General features: G+C 41.6%; 1 protein-coding gene across 4 annotated transcripts in view; it reads right to left on the reverse strand.

Moving 5' to 3' along the window:
- DIS3L2 (DIS3 like 3'-5' exoribonuclease 2) overlaps positions 1-21,897 on the reverse strand; it is a 366,019-nt gene that overhangs the window by 201,708 nt on the left and 142,414 nt on the right. For all 4 annotated transcript variants that reach the window (XM_073675255.1, XM_073675258.1, XM_073675259.1 and 1 more), the window contains 2 exons: positions 6,655-6,755; positions 1,095-1,342 (listed from right to left, as the gene is read on the reverse strand). In XM_073675255.1, the coding sequence (XP_073531356.1) occupies positions 1,095-1,342; positions 6,655-6,755 (349 nt within the window). The remainder of the gene's footprint in view (positions 1-1,094; positions 1,343-6,654; positions 6,756-21,897) is intronic.

Here is a 21,897-nt window from a genome sequence, read left to right on the forward strand (position 1 = left end):
TTTTTGGGATCCCGCTCCTGGAGCATTGCAGCAGGTACGTGTTCACACTATTAGAAGTTTGACAGCCTTTTTTCTGACCATGTGTCCCTCCCATTCAGTCACAGGTGGTTTTAACTAGCTCTACCAGCCCATACATTGTAGGTTAAAAGCCCAAGCAAAGACATATTGTCCATACAGGCTTACAGCCCAAGAGTGGCATATCCAGTGGTAGCGTAGCGTAGTTTCCCATCATACGAAGGTGACCTTGTCGTGGTTGATGGGCACACATAAATTGGCCAAATTATGCGCAAAAAAACTTCATTTTTCAAAGTGACATTAGTCTACATACAATATTTCTTATATTTTCATGTATGGAGTGCCGAAGTTCTTTTTGCAATTAACATGGGAAGAAAGACAGCTTTTATTTTTTTAAAAGCACAACTTTCAGCATGGTAAATAAATCTCCAATATTTTGTCCCAAAAGTATTTTTCTTCCATGAAACAGATTAATACAGCATGGTGTAGTGGGTGGGATAGGATTTTAAATTAAACCTGTCATGTTAAAATGGTATCTGATCTGCAGACTGCCTGTTCTAGAGCAGGAGGAGCGGGTCAGATTGATGTACATTTCTGCAGGAAAATGTTCAGTAAATCTTGCATTTTATTCATTGAAATCCCTGGTGTTTGTATGAATGAGTCCAGTAGGCGGTCCTATTCAGTGACTGACATCTATCTACACATGCAGTCATACAGGGAAGACACTTAGTAGGACAGCCTACTGGACTCAAATACAGGGTATTTCAATTCATAAAATACAAGTTATATTGAATCTGTTCAAACAAATCTATATATCATTCTGCTCAGCTTCTTTATGCCATGCAATCAACAGACTGCGTGTACAACATGACAGGTTCCCTTTAAAAATAAACACAAATCGGAAGAAATAATGGTTAGCACTTTAACAGTTAAAGTGATTAGTGAAATTGTGGGTTATCAGCAGTCCTTACCTAATGATCCTAAAAAATAACCTCAGGATATATTAGAAATAGAAAACACATATCCAACATGTATTCGTGAATGCATTCATCATCCAGAGAAACATTTGGCACCCTTACCCTTCAGCAAAATTGCTGTCTGCTCTCCAATCAATGATGCGGCAGATGAAAAGCGTGCTTGCAAAATCTTGTGGTCGCACCAAGAAGTCTGCAGGGCAGTCAGCATTTGGGACATATATTCTTGGTACCCTATGGTCAACAGGTGAAAATAAGGCATATCTTTTGGCAAGCTCCCCACTCTTGTCTGTCATTGGTTTAATGAAGCCGGTGGCAGCTCTTGAATGCTTTTTCTCCAATATGAAAACAACCTATTTAGAAAAAAAAAAATTATCAAATTTTTGCATTGTGGAAATAAATAGGTAAAGATGTGCAATACTTAAATAGAAAACACAAAGGAAAACACTTGACTGTACAAAAACCCTCTGAAATGTAAAGCGCTGCAGAAATATAAATTATTATTATACCTATTACTGCAATAGTATAAAAACAGGAACATACTGGAAAGCATTGTAAGAGGCTTACCAAACTTGCAAAGTGTAACACCAACAATCTGACTCATCAGTCTTAATATTTGATTTCTGATATTAGAAAATTAACTATAGAGAAGTTAAAAAAAATATTTAAAAAATTGAGCATTGCACACAAGGTTTATGGGTACAGTATCCCAGAATGGCAGATGCAGAGTGCAATATGCCATTTAACACATTAAAAAGGAAAACCATCAGAAAATAAATTAAAATCAGATCAAAGAAGTTACATTTTTGGTATTTTTTTTTCTTATCATGATTTTATAAAATGTAAAAAAAAAAAACTAATATTGCAATGTTCACACTGGCCAATGGAACTTCATACTCCTACTATAAACCTTTTAGGCTGCGTGCACACGATGCGTTTTTCATGCGTTTATGCTGCGGAATTTCCACAGCGGAAACGCATCAAAAACGCATGGTAATCCGCACCCCATGGTCCCCAATGGCATTCCGCAATGTCAATGCACATGCTGCGGATTTTTCCGCAGCGTTTCTGCAGCGCTCATAAATCCGCAGCACGTTCATTAATTTTGCGGAAGCGCCGCCATTGACTTGCATTGAGACGCATAGAATGCGCGACTGTACATTTGTACAAGCGGCTTCTATGCGTCTCTATGTGCGGATGGTACCCAGTTCTGGAGGAGAGGAGACTCTCATCCAGATCTGGGTACCATTGTACCTGTAAAAAAAAGAATAAAATAATAAATAAAGTTTATATTCACCTGTCCAACGGCTTCTCTCTGCATGCCGGCAGCGCTGAAGGACCTTCGGTGACGTCACAGTCATGTGACCGCAGGCCCTTCACCGCTGTGTCTCGCGATATGCCGGCAGCCAGGAACCAGACATGAATGAGCGCTGCAGCACACGCCGGGACATCGGGGGTGAGTATAGCTTTATTTTAAGCATCGTTTTACGGTCACACTATATAAGTCCATGCTGTTTGCATGGATTTATATAGTGTGACCTAGTTGTCAAGCACTTTCCAAGTGATGCTAATCGCCTGGAAAGCGCTTGTCAATCTGCATGCGGAAACGCATGTGAATCCGCATGTGTTCCGCATGTAAAACGCATGCACAATCTGCATGCGTTTTTTCTGCCAGGGAGATGCAGAAATGCTGCAGAAATTTTCTGCTTCATTTCTGCATCGTCGGCACATAGCCTTAGGGTAGTGTTGCATTTTTAGCAAAACTCACTATCCGAGGCAGGATTACAGTTACAGGTAATACCTCTGTACACAGCTGTTCACACGGGATCCATCAATCACAGTAGGCAACGGGTCACAGATGACCTTGCACACCTCCCTCAACCTTTGCACACACTTATTAGATGCTTCAATATAAAAATATGGGGTCAGAGTTCATATTACCCATTTGAGGAAACACATTTAGATTAGCCTCAATGAAGGTATTAAGAAAGCCCCCAGCTGCTATGGTAACCCAGTAAGACCCCACTATAATCATGTGGGGTGCCAATGAGCTCTGGAGTGACGGACACCATGATGGAGGCCTTTTAAATGCTGTTGTCATGCTCGTACATCTATGGAGTGTCTCTAAGGCGTTAAGCTGTCCCCCATTGACTTTTTGCGCTGCATCCCCTTCTCTATTTTCTCTTCTTGGCTTTTGCCAGGTGAATGGTGCTTTGCTGCAGTTTCTGCAAATCTGGGTGGCTTGGGAGCAATGTTGTGCAGGGAAACCTACATTTATTGGTTTATTCTACTGAACAAAATGCAGTTGAAGACCGTAGAAAAGCTGTCCAACTATAAAAAGCTAAGTAGTAGACATTTCATCATGAAACTGAAAAAGAATGAACATAACCATTTCATGAAGGGCCAATCCGGTCATCCTTTAATATGTACAACGCTGACCTCATATGGTTTTTAAAGGATTATGAGGTTAAAGAGGTTGTCCACCACTTTAGCACTGATGACCTATCCTTAGGAGATAGATCATCAATGTCTGATAGGCGGGGGTGCCGGGTGTCGGACCCCGGCCTATCAGCTATTATCTGCATCTGCCGGAATCACTCACTGGCTGTCTTCTGATAGTGGCCGAGGCTTGGTACTGGACATTGGCATCCTAGTCAAATCAATAGGGGGCGGAAGGGTGTCCGCAAGTGAGTACTTCCAGCCAGCGGCAGCCAACACCAATAACCCTGATTGATCAGACATTGATGACCTGTCCTAAGGATAGATCATCAATGCTTAAGCAGTGGACAACCTCTTTAATGTACATACTTTTATACTTTGTCATCCATAATATACCCAGTATATTTCACTTAGCCTGCACATACAAAACGTCATGGGACGCGGACTTCTATTCATCCCAAAGAGCAGAACTTGACATGCCTGTATGTCAGTAGTTAAAGTGCATCAGTCAAATATTGGTGATATCTGTATCAGCTTATGAGGATATATTCCCTTGTGAACGCATTAGCTTTTTAGGGTCTATGACATTTTTCTGTAATGATCACTTTCAAATAAGTCAACAAAATGGCGGCATGTAAATATTCAGTGTTTAACCTACACAAAGGTCCTCAATTATATCCATTTATTTTACTGGAGGAGGATGACAAATATTACACTGAGCAGAACATTTATCAGGTTTCTATAAAAGATTGCTCTGAAGATATAGAAAAGGAGCAGTTTTCATTTGTTTCAAGTTATTCATTACTATAGCGGACATTAACAAAAAGCCTGACGATTGTTACAATCCAAGTTTTTAAGGGGTCAAATTTAGGATTCTTGACATCATGACAATGGCCAATATAGTAAAACTGGCCATTGTACAACTCTGATAGCAAAAACCCGCTGACAGATTCCCTTTAAGGCTATGTAATTTGAAGATGTGTTGCGAACAAGATCCCAATTGCAGGGATCACCATAAAATTCAAAATGTTATTAATTGCACAGAACACGTCACATGAACAGATTAAAATCACTTAGAAAACCAAATGAATGCCCACTGTGGGAGATTGCCCAACCGCCAAGACCATCCCACTGTAATGCTTATAACTGAAGAAACCACTCAGTGGCGACACCCATAGGGCAAACCGTGCCTGATCGCCCATCACGCTCGCTCTTCTATATGCATACTAATAATTGAGGCTGTAATTATTGTTTAAAGGAACCACAGGTTCTGGCCCTTACTCATGGTATTTTGGCACAGTATATATTCTATTGTATTTTTGGGCTTACTACCACCAAGTATTGTTATCTGCTCATTGTTATCAGTGGATAGTCCCTATATACATTGCTTTTGGGACATGTAGTGGTTTATGGGCCTTTTTATCAGTACTGACCATTAGAAACTGCCTGGCATAATTAGTTTGTTGTTCTAAGCATTACGGTGAGATGGTCTTGGCGGTTGGGCACTCCCCCCACCGTTGAGCATGTTTCTTTTCTTGTTTGCAACACTAATTCCCGTTTGACATGCTGTAGGTGGATCCCATATACTTGACGGTGCCCTCAACATTGTTTTGCTTAATCAGTTTCCTTGTGGGTGGACCCTTCTTGTTTTTCGCTCAGTAATTTGAAGATAGCATGAGGTAGAGGTTAAAACTCAGATTTCAGCGATGCCTCTCATTAAGCTGAGTTATATTGTTTACTTGCAATGATTGTTTTAGCACCAGGAGTGTGTGCCTGCAATCACACCCCGCCCCCTCCTGTGCCTGCAATCACACCCCGCCCCCTCCTGTGCCTGCAATCACACCCCGCCCCCTCCTGTGCCTGCAATCACACCCCGCCCCCTCCTGTGCCTGCAATCACACCCCGCCCCCTCCTGTGCCTGCAATCACACCCCGCCCCCTCCTGTGCCTGCAATCACACCCCGCCCCCTCCTGTGCCTGCAATCACACCCCGCCCCCTCCTGTGCCTTTAATCACACCCCGCCCCCTCCTGTGCCTGCAATCACACCCCGCCCCCTCCTGTGCCTGCAATCACACCCCGCCCCCTCCTGTGCCTGCAATCACACCCCGCCCCCTCCTGTGCCTGCAATCACACTCCGCCCCCTCCTGTGCCTGCAATCACACTCCGCCCCCTCCTGTGCCTGCAATCACACTCCGCCCCCTCCTGTGCCTGCAATCACACTCCGCCCCCTCCTGTGCCTGCAATCAGACCCCGCCCCCTCCTGTGCCTGCAATCAGACCCCGCCCCCTCCTGTGCCTGCAATCAGACCCCGCCCCCTCCTGTGCCTGCAATCAGACCCCGCCCCCTCCTGTGCCTGCAATCAGACCCCGCCCCCTCCTGTGCCAAGCTCCTCACTGTCAACTCTATAGGCAGAGAGCCTGGTGGAGGCGGGAGCGGGGCAGCTTTCTCAGCTCCGCTGCATTGCCAAATCTAAAAACACTGATTGTGTCAGAACCGCTGCATCCAGTAAACTAAGTGATAAATCATTGGATTCAGCTTCTCTTTGCCTACATCATGCTGGTATCAGATGAGGTAGCATAAACCTGCTGACAGATTCCCTTTAAAATATCTGTTTTCAAACTTCCCCGTAAGTTATTGCCAGTTTGTAATATCTACTAAAGTCAGCTGTATGAGCAATTCACACATGGCACTAAACAAACTCGGCTGCACTGGACCATAGTACCCAACTATGTAGGCCTATACTGTATATAACTATATAGGCCCATACTTAATTTCAGTTCAACACAAAGTGAAACTCATATGGAGTCATTACAGAGTGATGTATTTCAAGTGTTTATTTCTGTTAATGTTAATGTTTATGGCTTACAGCCATTGTTTCCTCAGGGAAATCACACCGAGGCAGTATATTGCAACCGGGGTTTCCCACCTTACCATGATTCTGTGTTCTCACATTAAGGACTCCCACCAAGTTATCACATCCAGCTTGTAGCACCCCATCTTTCTGGTAGCATCACCCCATTTCAAGCTTGGCGCTTAATTACTCTTTCCAACCCCACAGTTGGAAAGATCTGCTCTTCTATGTAGTCCTACTCACAAATCACCATCTGGAGACCTGCTTTTCATTGCCATTTGCTAGACATTCTGCTAATGCACCAAGTTGGCAGACCGCTACAAGCCACAGGTTGAGAATCCCTGAGCTAGATTGTCCTGCCCTCTTAGGCCTTACCTTTGCAGTCTTTTGAAGCCCATCCTCCATCATATGGCTCCGGTCAGTGGGATTAGAATGTAGTTTATTTCTTTCAACTTTCCCCGACTTGTCTATAGTGTCTGTTAGGAGAAATTAGAAAAAGAAAAAAGGGCACTTAGGCTTATACAACACAAACCTCTGCAGGGTATAGTTATAGCAATCAAATAAACCCAACAAAAATGAAAAACATGGTTTTCAAATAAAGCAGTCCCATTTTCCTACCCATTCATTTAATAAACTGCATATTAAAGATTAATTAAACCGGGCTGACAATCCACAAAACATGCGTTCATAAGAACGCACAATACCAACAATCGGCTGTTCAGTGACCCAATAAGTACACTGCCCACAGCAGATCGCCCAAGTATTACTGGTCATTTTGCATAGGCCAGTTTAAGCCATTAAGTGAGTGATCATTTACTTGTGTACAGTCGATTAGCGCTCGTGTATGAGCCGAAATCTGCAGGTCTAAATGCAGCTTTAATCTTACCGCATTAAAGAGGTGGCCACCTTCTCATGTTAGTGCAGTTTCCTCACAGACCACACAGATCTTCTGTCCATACAATGGCGGCTGATGGAGGAGCAGTGACCAGGCCATTAGCCTTCTCCAACAGAAAAGCAGTTTTCCCTGCGAGGTGTCTTACCATTGGAGGAGGCTGGCCAACCCCTTTAAATTAGCAGTTGGTATTCAAAACCAGAAGGACCTTGTCTAAGATCATGAAGATGCCACTAGAACCAGTGCACTAGATTCTACTCAAATACAGGTTTCAAAATAAAAATAGTGGCAGGTTAGTTACAGCAAATATAAGTCACAATTATATATATTAGGCAAGTGCTACGGAAATGTTGTCGCTGTATATATAAAATTGTATTTATACAGCCCCAACATATCCGCAGTACTTGCTTAATATATAGAATAGTAATTTATAGAATATTTTTTTCTTCCCCATGGCACATTACTACAGCTCAGCCATGTACAATGACTGAGGCACTGCGGTAAAGCAGGGGCCATGTCCTTCCACTAATTCATGAAGCCAAAGAAAACTTCCAAATATGGCTACACCTCAAACGAAGCTCATCAAATGAATTCACATGTTCCACTGAAGAGCCAGACACTTAGTAACATTCTGAATTTTCTGCCAAATGGTGTAAACCACCTTTGTAATCAGAGAATCATCTTAACTCATCTCTATCAAGTTACAGCGCAATTTGGGAAAAACAGCCTCTCCTGCATAATCTTTGTAATAGATAAAAACAACATTACACACTTAACCTTAGCTCTCTCACACATGGAGCGCTTAAGTATTTCCAACACCACCATATTCGGAATACTACAAAGAAGTTTAACATATGTAGGCCAGGTCTACCAGAAAACAAAGCCCAAGCAGCACACTTGATGGTCTACTTTACAACTATTGCTACGTAAGGACCACTTCTGGAGACATGCCTGCTCAGCAGGCCAGAATACGTTTCACAAGGAGGAAGGAGTAGGCAGCTTCTGGACACCAGTAACGGGAACAAAGGAAATGAACATTTTGGGGATTGGTATTGGGTCTGTTAAAATACAAGTTGGGACACATATGAAGAGTCCCTTAGCTACCATCTATTACATTACTCCCTATTCTTTTAAACACATCGGCTGCTTTAGTAAGCGATTCAGATATCCCATTTCGTTTTGTGGACATTGCAAATATGTCACCAATATTAATGTTTTATCTACGAGACAAAGAGCAATCTACATTCAGTGGTAGTCCCGCTCCCGGCACTGCCATTGACTAGCTGATTGACAAAGCATCATTATTCCTAGTGCTTGTGCCTGGTACTGGAGCTCCATCCCAATTAAAGTGAAAGAACAAAAAGGATCCTCCAGCGATGAAGCAGGGTAAGCATAAAACTAAACATTAGAACATGTTAAAACCATAAATGATCACGGCAACCTCTTGTAGCACACTAAACCAACGCGTTACGGCATAGAGCCTTACACATGGTCCACTCCATCACAATTAAAGTGAAAGGGACCAAGCTGCAACACCAGGCACAACAGAAAAAGTAGAAGCTAAGCATCAATTGGTTTGTAGAGGGGTACAAAATGATGCAATTAAGAGGAGGGCTAACACCAACTTCACCAGTACAGATTTTTGTGCCAATGCCTCTGTATCGGTGCCCTCATGCTTCAGCTTCGCTGGGAATATGAGGCTTAATACTTTTAAACTATGAAACTACATAGCAATACAATATAACAATATAAGACTGGAGTTCTATTCTGTACCAAAACTTGATCCACCCAATACTAGGAGGAGTTAAGCATTTCATCTAGATGCCAGGAGTTATTCCGACAAATGGGTTTTTCACTCCTTTTCCAAAACCCCAACATGTTTCGGAACTTGTCATAAATGCATGGTAAAACAGGTTATAGACATAATGGGCTAAAAGAATAATGGAAACCTCTATACTAACAAATCAGGGCCGTGGAGTTGGTAAGCCAAACCTCCGACTCAATTTCCATGACCCCGACTCCCTCATACATGGCTCATGTTTAAGTGATAAATTTACTGTAGCACAGATTCATCTCAGCTAAAAGTCTAGACCATTAGTTCAGGAATAGGACAGACATTTATAGGACATTTCATAACTTTCCCAAATGCTTATGAAAAAAATATTCCCCACAAACTGCATTGAACTACTGTACCCAATTTATTATATATTTTGAGAGTTGGAGTCTGTCCATTTTATACAGAATCCACCAAAATTGGCACAGACTCCACAGCCCTGTAACAAACGCACAGCTTCCCCAGCATAACAAAAAAAAAAAAAATTGTCAAAGTGAGACAAACCTGGATTAATATTTCACTTTAATAACAATAACCTTTGATCATGTGTTTAATAGGTCTTACTCTTTGATAAATCTAGCCATACTTCAACCTTTACTCCCCAACCTGGAAAGTTATTGAAATTACAAAAATGTTACCAAATCCTGTGAAAGTATTTTGAGAAAATTACACTTTCCCCCATGGCTACATGCAGGGACTGTATTACCTCTGTGGGATGTGCAAAAAGAATGGGTTTCCACATGATAATTGAAGACTCAGTTTTAAGATTTATAAAATATAAAATCATACATCCTGCTCTATTTACTAATCAAAGCTGGAGTTTTCCCATGACTATTATCAAGCAGCCATCTTTGAACTTTCTTTGGTTCAAACATCTTTAAAAAAACAAACCCCAACACTGCTCAAATAAATAAAGGGAACACTGAAATAACACATCCTAGATCTGAATGAATGAAATATTCTCATTGAATACTTTGTTCTGTACACAGTTGAATGGACTGACAACAAAATCACACAAATCATCAATGGAAATCAAATTTATTAACCAATGGAGACCTGGATTTGGAGTCACCCCAAAATTAAAGTGGAAAAACACACTACAGGCTGATCCTACTTTGATGTAATGTCCTTAAAACAAGTCAAAATGAGGCTCAGTATTGTGTGTGGCCTCCACGTGCCTGTATGACCTCCCTACAACGCCTGGGCATACTCCTGATGAGGTTGCGGATGGTCTCCTGTGGGATCTCCTCCCAGACATGGACTAAACCATCCGCCAACTCCTGGACAGTCTGTAGTGACGTTGGTGGATGGAACGAGACATGATGTCCCAGATGTGCTCAATCGGATTCAGGTCTGGGGAACCGGCGGGCCAGTCCATAGCTTCAATGCCTTCATCTTGCAGGAACTGCTGACGCACTCCAGCCACATGAGGTCTGGCATTGTCCTGCATTAGGAGGAACCCAGGGCCAACCGCACCAGCATATGGTCTCACAAGGGGTCTGAGGATCTCATCTCGGTACCTATTGGCAGTTAGGCTACCTCTGGCGAGCACATGGAGGGCTGTGCGGCCCTCCAAAGAAATGCCACCCCACACCATTACTGACCCACTGCCAAACCGGTCATGCTGAAGGATGTTGCAGGCAGCAGATCGCTCTCCATGGCGTCTCCAGACTCTGTCCCGTCTGTCACATGTGCTCAGTGTGAACCTGCTTTCATCTGTGAAGAGCACAGGGTGCCAGTGGCGACTTTGCCAATCCTGGTGTTCTGTGGCAAATGCCAAGCGTCCTGCACGGTTTTGGGCTGTGAGCACAACCCCCATCTGTGGACTTCGGGCCCTCATACCACCCTCATGGAGTCGGTTTCTAACCGTTTGTGCAGACACATGCACATTTGTGGCCTGCTGGAGGTCTTTTTGCAGGGCTCTGGCAGTGCTCTTCCTGTTCCTCCTTGCACAAAGGCAGAGGTAGCGGTCCTGCTGCTGGGTTGTTGCCCTCCTACGGCCGCCTCCACGTCTTCTGGTGTACTGGCCTGTCTCCTGGTAGCGCTTCCAGCCTCTGGACACTACACTGACAGACACAGCAAACCTTCTTACCACAGCTCGCATTGATGTGCCATCCTGGATGAGCGGCACTATCTGAGCAACTTCTGTGGGTTGTAGAGTCCGTCTCATGCTACCACGAGTGGGAAAGCAAAACAAACATTCAAAAGTGACCAAAACATCAGCCAGAAAGGATTGGTACCGAGATGTGGTCTGTGAACCACTCCTTTATTGAGGGTGTCTTGATAATTGCCAATAATTTCCATCTATTGTCTATTCCATTTGCACAACAGCATGTGAAATTGATTGTCAATCAGTGTTGCTTCCTAAGTAGACCGTTTGATTTCACAGAAGTTTGATTTACTTGGATTTATATTCTGTTTAAGTGTTCCCTTTATTTTTTTTTAGCAGTGTATATTGATGCCCTATCCTTGTGATAGGGCATCAATGTCTGATCGGCCAGGATCAGACACCCGGCACCCCCACCGATCAGCTGTTATCGGTGTCGGCGGCCACTGGCCGGAAGCACTTACTTGCGGAGATTGGTCGTCTACTTGTAGTGGCTGCCGCGGGGTACTGCACATCCACCTTCCATTCAATTGAACAGGAAGCGGATGTGTAGTATCCCACGGCAGCCACTACAACTAGACGGCCAAGTTCAGCAAGCAAGTACTTCCAGCCAGCGGCCGCCGCCACCAATCGCAGCTTTCAGATTACATAGCAAAAACCTGGTGACACATTCCCTTTAACATGACTACTAATTTATTATTAAATTATTGTAGAAATATGAAAAAAATTATATAAATTACATGCACATATTTATTTTTTTCCAATTCAAGATTTATTGAATTTAGATATAAAGCACAAACAAGAACACATGGAAATGTAACAACTCAAATCTACAAACTAAATAATGCGGATATAAATTTAAAGAGAAAAGAACAAAGATGCATTCTCTCAAAATAATCAAATATTTAGCTAGGCTGCGTGCCCACTATGCGTTTTTCAAGCGTTTTTGCCGTGGAATTTCCACAGCAAAGAAGCTTAAAAACTGCCTGGTAATACGTGCCCCATGGTCTGCAATGATGATAAGCATGTGCTGTGCACATGTTGTGGAAATTTCCGCTGCGGATTATCATTCTGGAAAAATTCGAAGCATGTCCATTATTTTTGCGGACACGCAGCGTAATTGCCGCCATTGACTTGCATTGAAATCGCTTAATATCCGCACGATTACATGTGCACATGCAGATATTCTGCGATTCAATGTGCGGATGGGTACCCGGGTCTGGAGAAGAGGAGACTCTCCTCCAGACCCGGGTACCATGGTACCTGTTAACAAAAAAGAATTTTAAATAAAAAATATACATTATACTCACCTTCTGATGGCCCCTGGACTCCTGTACGGTGCGTCCAGGCTCCCCGGCGGCTCGCGATGGTGTAAAAGGACCTTCCATGACGTCATTTAGTCACGTGACAGGTCACACGATCGATGACGTCTGCGGTTGCGTGACCTGTCACAAGACTAAATGACGTCATGGAAGGCCCTTTTACACCATCGCAAGCCAGGACGCACCGTACAGGAGAACGGGGGCCATCAGAAGGTGAGTGTTTGTTTTTTTATTTTTTACCATTTTTATTCTTTTTAACTATTAACTTGGTCACACTATATAAATCCATACCGGTTGCATGGATTTATATAATGTGACCAAGTTGTCAAGCACGTTTCCAAGTGATGCTAAAATCGCTTGGAAAAGCTCTAGATAACTCGCGTGCGAAAATGCATGCAAAAACGCGTGACAAACTTCTACCTGGCAGGAAAAATGCATGTAAAATCCGCATGCGTTTTTCCAGCCAGGGAGAAGTGGAAAACATATGCAGCATTTCTGCATCGTGTGCACATAGTTTGTAGATTAACAACTCAAAATAGGAGAGACAAGAAAGAAATGGGGGAGAAGAAAATAGTTAAGGGACCATGAAGATAAGTCTGCAGGACAGAAACCTGTAAGGCTATGTTCACACAGGTTGGGTTTTTCAGTGTTTTTTGCTGCAAATTTTTATGCAAATTTTCAGCTGCATTTTGCAGTACCAGCAAAGTCCATGAGAAACCAGAATTCTCTGTTCACACTTTTTTTGCTGCGTATTTTGTGCCTTGGTTTGGTTTTTGGGAAATAGAGCATGTCACTTCTTTCAGCGTTTCTTCATCCATAGGAAGTAATGGGTGGTGAAAAAAAAAAAACATCAAAAAAGCACCAAAATTTCAATCAGCATTTTTCATGGCAAAACAGACAGAAGTTCTTTTTTTCACAGAACTTTATGTACATGCATAAAGAGACAGAAGGACAGTGAAAAAAAACACAGCAAAACCAGCACTTTTGACACAGCTGATTTCCTGCCAGAGATCAGTTTTGATGCAGATTTGTGAAGTAAAAAAAAACCCAACATAGCCTAAGAGTTATGAGAGACAGAACATCTCTCCCACGGGGTAGAAGAAAATCAAGGGATCTAGACTATAAACGTTGCATTCTGTTGGAGGCCACCTTAACATACTTCGATACATAGGAGAGAACAAGTAGGATTCCCAATGGAACCATTTAGTAGCTGTTTTAGCACTTTCTTCCTGAGTTTGGGCTATTAAGGATTCCATCCGGTGAACTCTAGCCATTTCCACGAACCATTCAAAAGATTGAGGGTCCATCGACTTCCAGTGGCACGGAATGACCACCTCAGCTGCCTGAAGATGATGCCTCAATAATGACTTCTTGAAGGATTTTATGCATAGAGAGCAAACCGTAAGATTGCTTCTGGCATCTTGGGGATCAATACACCAGTCATCTCTCGAATCTCTTTGAGAACACCCTTCCAGAAGGCACCCAAAGTCTGACACAACCACTAAATATGTGACATTGTGCCATGATGGGCAATCACATTTAATTTTGTTTCAAAATGTATAACTTTACACCTGATAAAACATCATCTGCAATTATATTGCCCATAGATTACACTATGACAAACAGCTTGGACACTTAGCCCTGCAGTTATAAACAAGACTGAGGCCTTAGGGGTAACGTTTCTCCATGTGGAGAGTGACATACCGGCTCTGGCATGCCAAGGTAAGGAGGCTTATTCGCCATGCAATGCTCCTCTGGGAAATTTAATATACCTAATTGCCTCTTCAGAGATGAAGAGGACTTGAATTCTATAGCGCCACCTATTGAAAGCAGCAATCCTACAAGTCGGTGGCACTATAGAGTTTAAGTCCTCTTCATCTGTGAAAAGGCAATTTGCAGACAAGACCAAGTACTATTGAGTCCAATGTATGCATCATGTATAGCAGTGGTCCCCAACCTGTAGCTCGAGAGCCACACGAGGTTCGTGGGCCCGTGCTGTGTGGCTCGCGGCTGTCTGCCTGCTTGGTGCATTAGTACCAGGTGTAGCAAATGGCTATTACCAGTAGATCTATAGATGGTGACTTGTGTGTAGTCCTTCACAGAGGAGCAGATCTGAATGGAGATAAGAAGGGAAACCCTGGAGCTTGGCATACTGCCTTGGTGCGATTTCTGTGGAAAAGGTTTGGCTGTCATACTGGTAATAGGGGGCTCTGGGTTTCACTACTGTGAGGGGGTGGGAGCTAGATGTGGCTCGCGACCCTCAGAGTTGAATGTGGCTCAAGGTTCAAAAGATTGCGGACCTGTGATGTATAGAATGTTCAAAAGGAATGCTCCCAGTACAAATCACATTCTTTTTTGCTACTGCACCTAAGGCCACCCTTCCAAAGGAGAGTTATGATCAGAAAGTCAAACAATGGCATTGGTCTTACATCAGACTAATTATCTAAGAGCGGATATGGTTCATTTATATAAATATTAGCCAAGGTAGCTCGACCAAGTCACGTCAATATTTGCTAATCACAAGTGAATATGATCAATACACTATATATTTAAAAAAACACATGAACAAAAAGATTACCATAATATAGTAATTAAGAAGATTAGGATACTACAGAAATGCAAATAGGGCACAATTTAAAAGAATTTTAATAATTTCTATTTCTAATTTATCTATATATACAAGCATTGATAGATATATATAGTAGAAACAGTGTGTGAGAGTTGAAGACCCAACCCTACGAAGAGACACACGTTTGCCAGCTACAGCCAAACACGTTTGTCCTGGTAGAAACTGTGCTCGGGGCTGTTATCTTGCAGCTGACAACCCATTATGTCTGTCTCTTGTGAGGCCACCCTTACTTAGGATATGTAGAGGTGCCAGCAGGGTACATGATTGCCCAAGAGGCCACACCTTGGGCAACGTGCCACTTCATTGTTTAATTATAAATTGTTTAGCTCCTGTATATACCATTTCTACTGGAACGGTTCCAGATCTATTAAAATAAATTTTATTACAGACACGGAAGCAACAGGCAGGATGGAGAGAATGACTAATGGAAATTATGTAATCTAGCTCATGCAGGATGATTACAATAAATGTATTTCTGATATGCGAAATATTGCAACTCCAAGAAGGCTTCAACCTTAATAGTTTTACATACTTTTAAATATAGCACAACACTAATGTAATGTTCCATTATATCCTATAATTACATAAACTGGTGCTTAGATTTTAGAACATATAATAGTAGATAAATAAAAGGTCGAATGTTACTGTAATACATTCATGGGTTGCCAACCAAACACCAACGGTTGGTTCCCCTACGATCAAGTTATTACCTAACCAACAGGTGGATCGGTGAGGTCTGGTGAAATTAAGTTAACCGGATTAAACCATAGATTCCTCAATAGTGCCCCTTTAACTGTGATGACAGCTTTACACACCCTTGGCATTCTCTCGAGCAGCTTCAGCAGATAGTAAATGGCATCCAATAAACAGGTATGTCTCATCAAGAGTTAATTTGTGGAATTACCGTCCTTCAGAAAGTTAGCGACTATGTGATGTGTTTTGGTTTTGCAGAGGCATTGTTGGAATGCCACTCCTCTACAGTCCAGCACAGTACTGAGACCTACTCCAGAAATGGGCCAAGCCGGAACATGACAAGAACCAGAATATGACAAGAACCAATCAGCTTAGTAAAGAGAGAGCCTATTACTACTTTAAGACATGGAAAACAGTCAGTCATTCTGAAAAATTGCTAGAACTTTGAAAAATATCTTAAAAAGCAGTCATGAAAAACATCAAATCGCCATGATTAAACTGGTTCTCAAGAGGACTGCATCAGGAAAGGAAGACAGAATTACCTCTGCTGCAGAAGATAAGTTCAGAGTTACCAGAGTCAGAAAAAGCATCTCAGATAAACCGATCTTCTAAAATGATTCATAGATATCATGTAGCAAGCAAATCAACTGTCCAGAGGACACCGCAAGAAGCAGGAGTTTATGGTGAAATCGCTACAATGAAGCCACTATAGAGGACCGCAAACAAAAGGATGATATTTGATTGGGCAAAGCAAGATAAAGACTGGACATGGAAATCTGTGGTCTGATTAGTAGAAAAATCTAAAATTTTCACTCCACACCATGTTTTTCTGACAATTAGAAAAGCATGGTTTCTACATGTCATGCCCATAATGAAGCAAGGAGGGGGAGGTATGATAGTGCTTTGCTGGTGACACTGTTGGGGTTAGATTCCAAATTCAATGTGCAAAATTATAAGTGACAAGGGTGCGACTGCAAGAGGTTAAACCATTTCCACAGAAGTTTACACTCCTTCTCCACTCAGGTTGCAAATTAAACATAAATGGCTGACCCAAAACCACAAGAACACCTTACAATATGCATGTTTGTTGTTTAAATATCCTTACTCAAGGGCTTAGGTTTTCAGGGCCGCCTGTAATTTTACAAGGGAAATTTCAGACTATAACCGGATAGTAATCTATTAAGGGGCAAGTACAATGAATAATAAAGTTAATTTTCTTGCATTTCCACACTACTATAGAGAATGAGTAATGTCCACTGGGTAACACATTGTCAGAAGGGCATTTTGTGGTAGCCTGTCAGTTCTTAATAGGGCATCTATGGTCAGGTTTAGCAGGGTTGCCCTGGTGTTAACACTGTACAGGCATCTGGACTTATAAACGGGCCTCTGGGTTGGGGCAATGAAGAAGGCTGCTGGTTGGTGGCGCATTCTGGAGACCAGAGTAGAAACAAGGGGTCGTTGCCAGGAGGTCAAAGGTTAAATTCACATGTCTGACATCCAGCTGCTGTAGTTTTATGGGTTGTTTTTTAAACCTCAGACAGAACACTGACCCATGGAGTTTAATTGATGCGCGCACACACACACACATCAGTTTAAAACCGTATTGACATCTCCGGTCCGTGAGACTCCGAGCAGGTCCTATTCTAATACATTTGTGGATCAGACTCAGCCATTAAAGTTTGTGGGGATCCGTATAAAACAGGTGATGCACTAAAAACGAACTTTGTACTTCACAGGTCCAGCCGAGTTTCATCAGTTTTTAAAGGAGCCAATAATGATTCCCCTAGTCGCCTAGACAGCCTGACAAGTCCCAAAGAATACACATTACAGCCTCCCTATCACACCGGATTTCCTGAAGTGAAGGAATGGTGCCACTGAGCGACAGACACAGTGAAGGCAGATAGGACACGGATGTCATACATAGCCATCTGCCCATCCTTTGAAGCTTGAACCAACCAGGCAGACATGTCAAGAATAGCACTCTACTCCAAGAGAGAATCTTCTATTGACTCTGGTTCCTGCTATCTCTGCATGGCATAGCCTGAAATAAAAAGTTAACCATGTGGACATCAGACTTCTATAATATTAGCTATTCCCCTACACAAGGCTCACTTACTCCGCATGGCCACCACAGCATTTTACAATGACTTGTCAACCCATCTGGTTTGCACTTAGTGGTAAAAACATGTGCTGCAATAAGACAATGACCAAAACACACCTTCAGACTATGCAAGGGATGTGTGACCAGGGAGGTTAGGAATGGAGTGCTGCATCAGGTGTAGTAGACTGCTTCTGAGTGGCCGCCTCCAGGAGGCGTATACACCGAAAATGATGTGCGTCAGAGCACACGTCAACTGTCAGCACCATTATAATCAATGGCCCAGTCAGCACATACACCCAAATCAAGTTTTGTGGGAGATTCGGACGCAAGTCCTGATGGGACCACTGAATGTGGGATAAAGCCCTGAGTAAAAGCACCCTTAAAGAAGTGAAACCATAAGGATTTGTTTGTTCTTATAGTTGAGCTTTATGACCAGGAGCAATACATTTCCATTGCAACGATAGGGTCACAGAAGGGCCATCATGAGAGGCTGAAGCGAGTCATGGCAGCTGCCAAAGATCAGGGGAAAAATAATAAAAATGATTGCTTTTTTGTTAGAAGGTTATCACAATCTTCCTACACGGCAATTGTTGGATAGTGCTTATAAAAAAAAAAAAACACAGCACTTTTGCTATAACTTTGTTCAGCCCTCAAGAAAGTCTGCAAATTTTAAAACTCTTGCTTACAGCTCGTTTTCTATGAGACCAACCACCGCTGCAGAGCTTAGAAGCTCATTCCTATTGAGCTTGTAAGCACTGCTTTGAAGCTGGCTGGGATCGCTGGAGAGCGCTGTTAGCTTCTAATCCCGGCCAGCAACAGTGCAGTGCTTACAAGCTGAATAAGCACCATCCATCAATCCCCATCTTTGAAGAAATAACCTTTTAATGGTCACATGGATGTGCAAAACCATTTATACATGCCACTTTACAAGTTGCTTTTTTTTTTTTTTTTTGCATAAAACTATAAAGCATATTTTAAAGAGGGAAAAAAAAAAAAACAGATGTAATCCCAGCATTAAGTGTTCAAATACAAAGATGTTACACTGGTCAGTGTATGGAAGTGTCCTCGCTATACTGAAGTGAACACTAAAAACGCCAACAGATTTATGTTCCATTCCTTAGAAGCAGCAGCCCCGGTGTACTATCCAGTGCACTGCCATTAACTACTGAGCTTTTCCGCCTTCAGCTTAACCTATGCTGACTTTTCTAAAGATACCACAATCTCATAATTTATTGTAACAAGAAGACAGTTGATGAGATGAATACCTGAAAAGACTCATTTCCAGGGAGGCCAAGATTTTGGCTCAGCAGCTTCCACTCTGAATATTCTGCCAAAACCAAAAGTTCAGGCTTACACGAGTACAGGATATATAAGTGATCCAAACAGAAAAGCTTCTGGGAAGAATTTCCAAAGAAACGCCAGGGATAATTAAGATGTATAGGATGGTTACGTGGATGTGACTGTATTAACCTGGAGCAGTTGTGCTTGGCTGTAATTTGTCACTTCTCCAGCTGTAGTGCAAGGACAAGACCTCCGCAGTGAACAGCTGTGCAATAGATCCTGCTGTGCTGCAAACCTAGCAAATCACAGCACATTTAGTGAGAGGTCTCATTATGTAAGTGTCATCTGGTAAATATCGGTGTATCATACCGGCTATTAGTAACATCCTTTATGTTTATTTTGTTGCCTAAAGACAATTAGGAAAATGCCACACCACAGTTGAGTCCTTGCACGTAGTTTCTGCATAAATCAGCACGATTTTGAGGTTACACTGCACATTGTAAAGCAGGGTCATTATCAAAACATGTCACAATTATTAACCCCTTAATGACCTGTGCACAGAGTATTTGAGGATCAAAAAAAACTAGAAAATTATTATATTTATTTATATATATATATATATATATATATATATATATATATATATATATATATATATATATATATATATATATATATATATATATATATATATATATATATATATATATATATATATCAGAGAAAGCTTGAAAGACTCTTCCTATTTGCATCTACTAGAAAGCCACTTTGCTGGTTGAGTCTTGAGTGTTTTTCTCCCGATTCAGATTTCGAAAAACAACTGGTGGGAGAAAAGAAAGTGCATATCACTTTTGAAGAATCTTCTGATTAAAGTGCTTTAAAGAAGTCACTGACCAGTCAAAAAGCTTCATCAAAAGCTTCAGGTATCAAAAAAAAACTTAAAAAAGGAGCGATTCCTGAACTGTTAAAAAAAAAAAAAAAAAAAAAAACACGCAACATACCACAATCTGCGCACATACTCCTACATAGCCGGCATCTGCCTTTAACAGCAGCACTGAACTCTGCTGTTAACCATTTAGATGCCACTGCTATCATGGACAGTGGCATTTAAATGGCCCGTTAGGTAACAACGTGACTGCAGGGAGCCGATGGGCTTCCATGGCAGCTAGAGACATTTTTACTGCACAATGAATGCCGTATAGATACACAACTCAAAAAGGCAGTGGCAGAACAGCGCTTTTATTCACCATTTCACATTTGACTTTTTATTTTTTCCCCTGTTTTCAGTATATAATACAGTACAACATATTGGGTAGCTCAAAACCACAAAACAAAGGCAAAAGAAACAAAAAAATATATGGCCATGTAAAGCAAAAAAAAAAAAAAAGTTATGGCTCTTGGAACAAGGGGAGGAAATAACGAAATGTTTGGGTACCTTGTGTTAAAATTAGCCTAATAAATTTGGGTCATGCAGTCTAAATAAAAAAATTAAAAATGCACTGTCATAACAGAACAAAAAGAAAAATATTGCACTCCAAACACTGCACCTAATAAGTAAATTAGGCTACTTCTATTTTTTCATTTCCTATTTGACTTATGCGTTTTTATAGCGTTTTTGACACTGCGTTTTGTCTCTTTGGTATGTCATGTTTTAAATAAAGCCGCTTTATTTTGCATATTTCCTAGTATTTTGCTTTGACAAAAAAAACCTTTATTGATAGTCATGTGTGGATTACACGCATTTTAGTGCGTTTCCATGGCAGAAATACACTAAAAAGCAAACTTTTTTTCCCTGCAGATTTTCTGCATCTAATGCAATTCTACGGAGAAAATCTGCACATAAAACAGCATACCCGCAAGAGAAATTTACATGCTGAGGATTTCCAATATGCACCGCAGGTCAATTTATGCAGCGTAGGGGGAAAAAAAAATAAAAAAGCAGTGGGTATGAGATTTCTATACATCACATCCCCTATGTTGGAAATGCTGCGTTTATTTGCGTGGCGAAGATACGCAGAATTAACTCCCCCAAAAACTCATTGTGGGAACTTCCATCAAGTACAAAAAGTATCAAACTAAGGACATAACCTAACTGGAAACAAAGTTGTCAAATTTATCCATAACTTTCTAGGAGAAATAACACAGGAATGGTACAATACACAGTTTCAAGAACCAAAAGGTCCAGAATTGTTATTTCATGGGGTATACATTTACAAATACTGACATGTTCAGTGAGCTGATTATAATGTATAACCCTACGCATATGTTTCTATGTATGCACATCTTTATGTATGAACATTTACAGTAAGCGCTCACGCACACTACCACTTTACAACTCCGTACCATCTTCAGTTTCCACAAAGAAGCAATAAACTACCTACACAGATCTTTAGGGCTCTAGTACTGTTCGGTCTTTAAGCACATAAAGTTCTTTTTTAGTCACATATCATGCTAACACGTTGCATCAGGAGCCAAAATAATGAAATTCTCCTCTAGAGTCATTCCTTCTAATGCATGAATGTATTTTCCATCCATGTGTTGTCCATGTGGAGACGGGACAGCACACGGACTCAATGTTAGCATACAGTGGGTACGGAAAGTATTCAGACCCCTTTAAATTTTTCACTCTGTTTCATTACAGCCATTTGGTAAATTCTAAAAAGTTCATTTTTTTTCTCATTAAAGTACACTCTGCACCCCATCTTGACTAAAAAAACAAAATGTAGAAATTTTTGCAAATTGATTAAAAAAGAAAAACT

Source organism: Phyllobates terribilis, unplaced genomic scaffold (assembly GCF_046119375.1).
Source record: "Phyllobates terribilis strain yellow unplaced genomic scaffold, ASM4611937v1 Scaffold_3__8_contigs__length_932513732, whole genome shotgun sequence".
Taxonomy (NCBI): Eukaryota; Metazoa; Chordata; class Amphibia; order Anura; family Dendrobatidae; genus Phyllobates; species Phyllobates terribilis.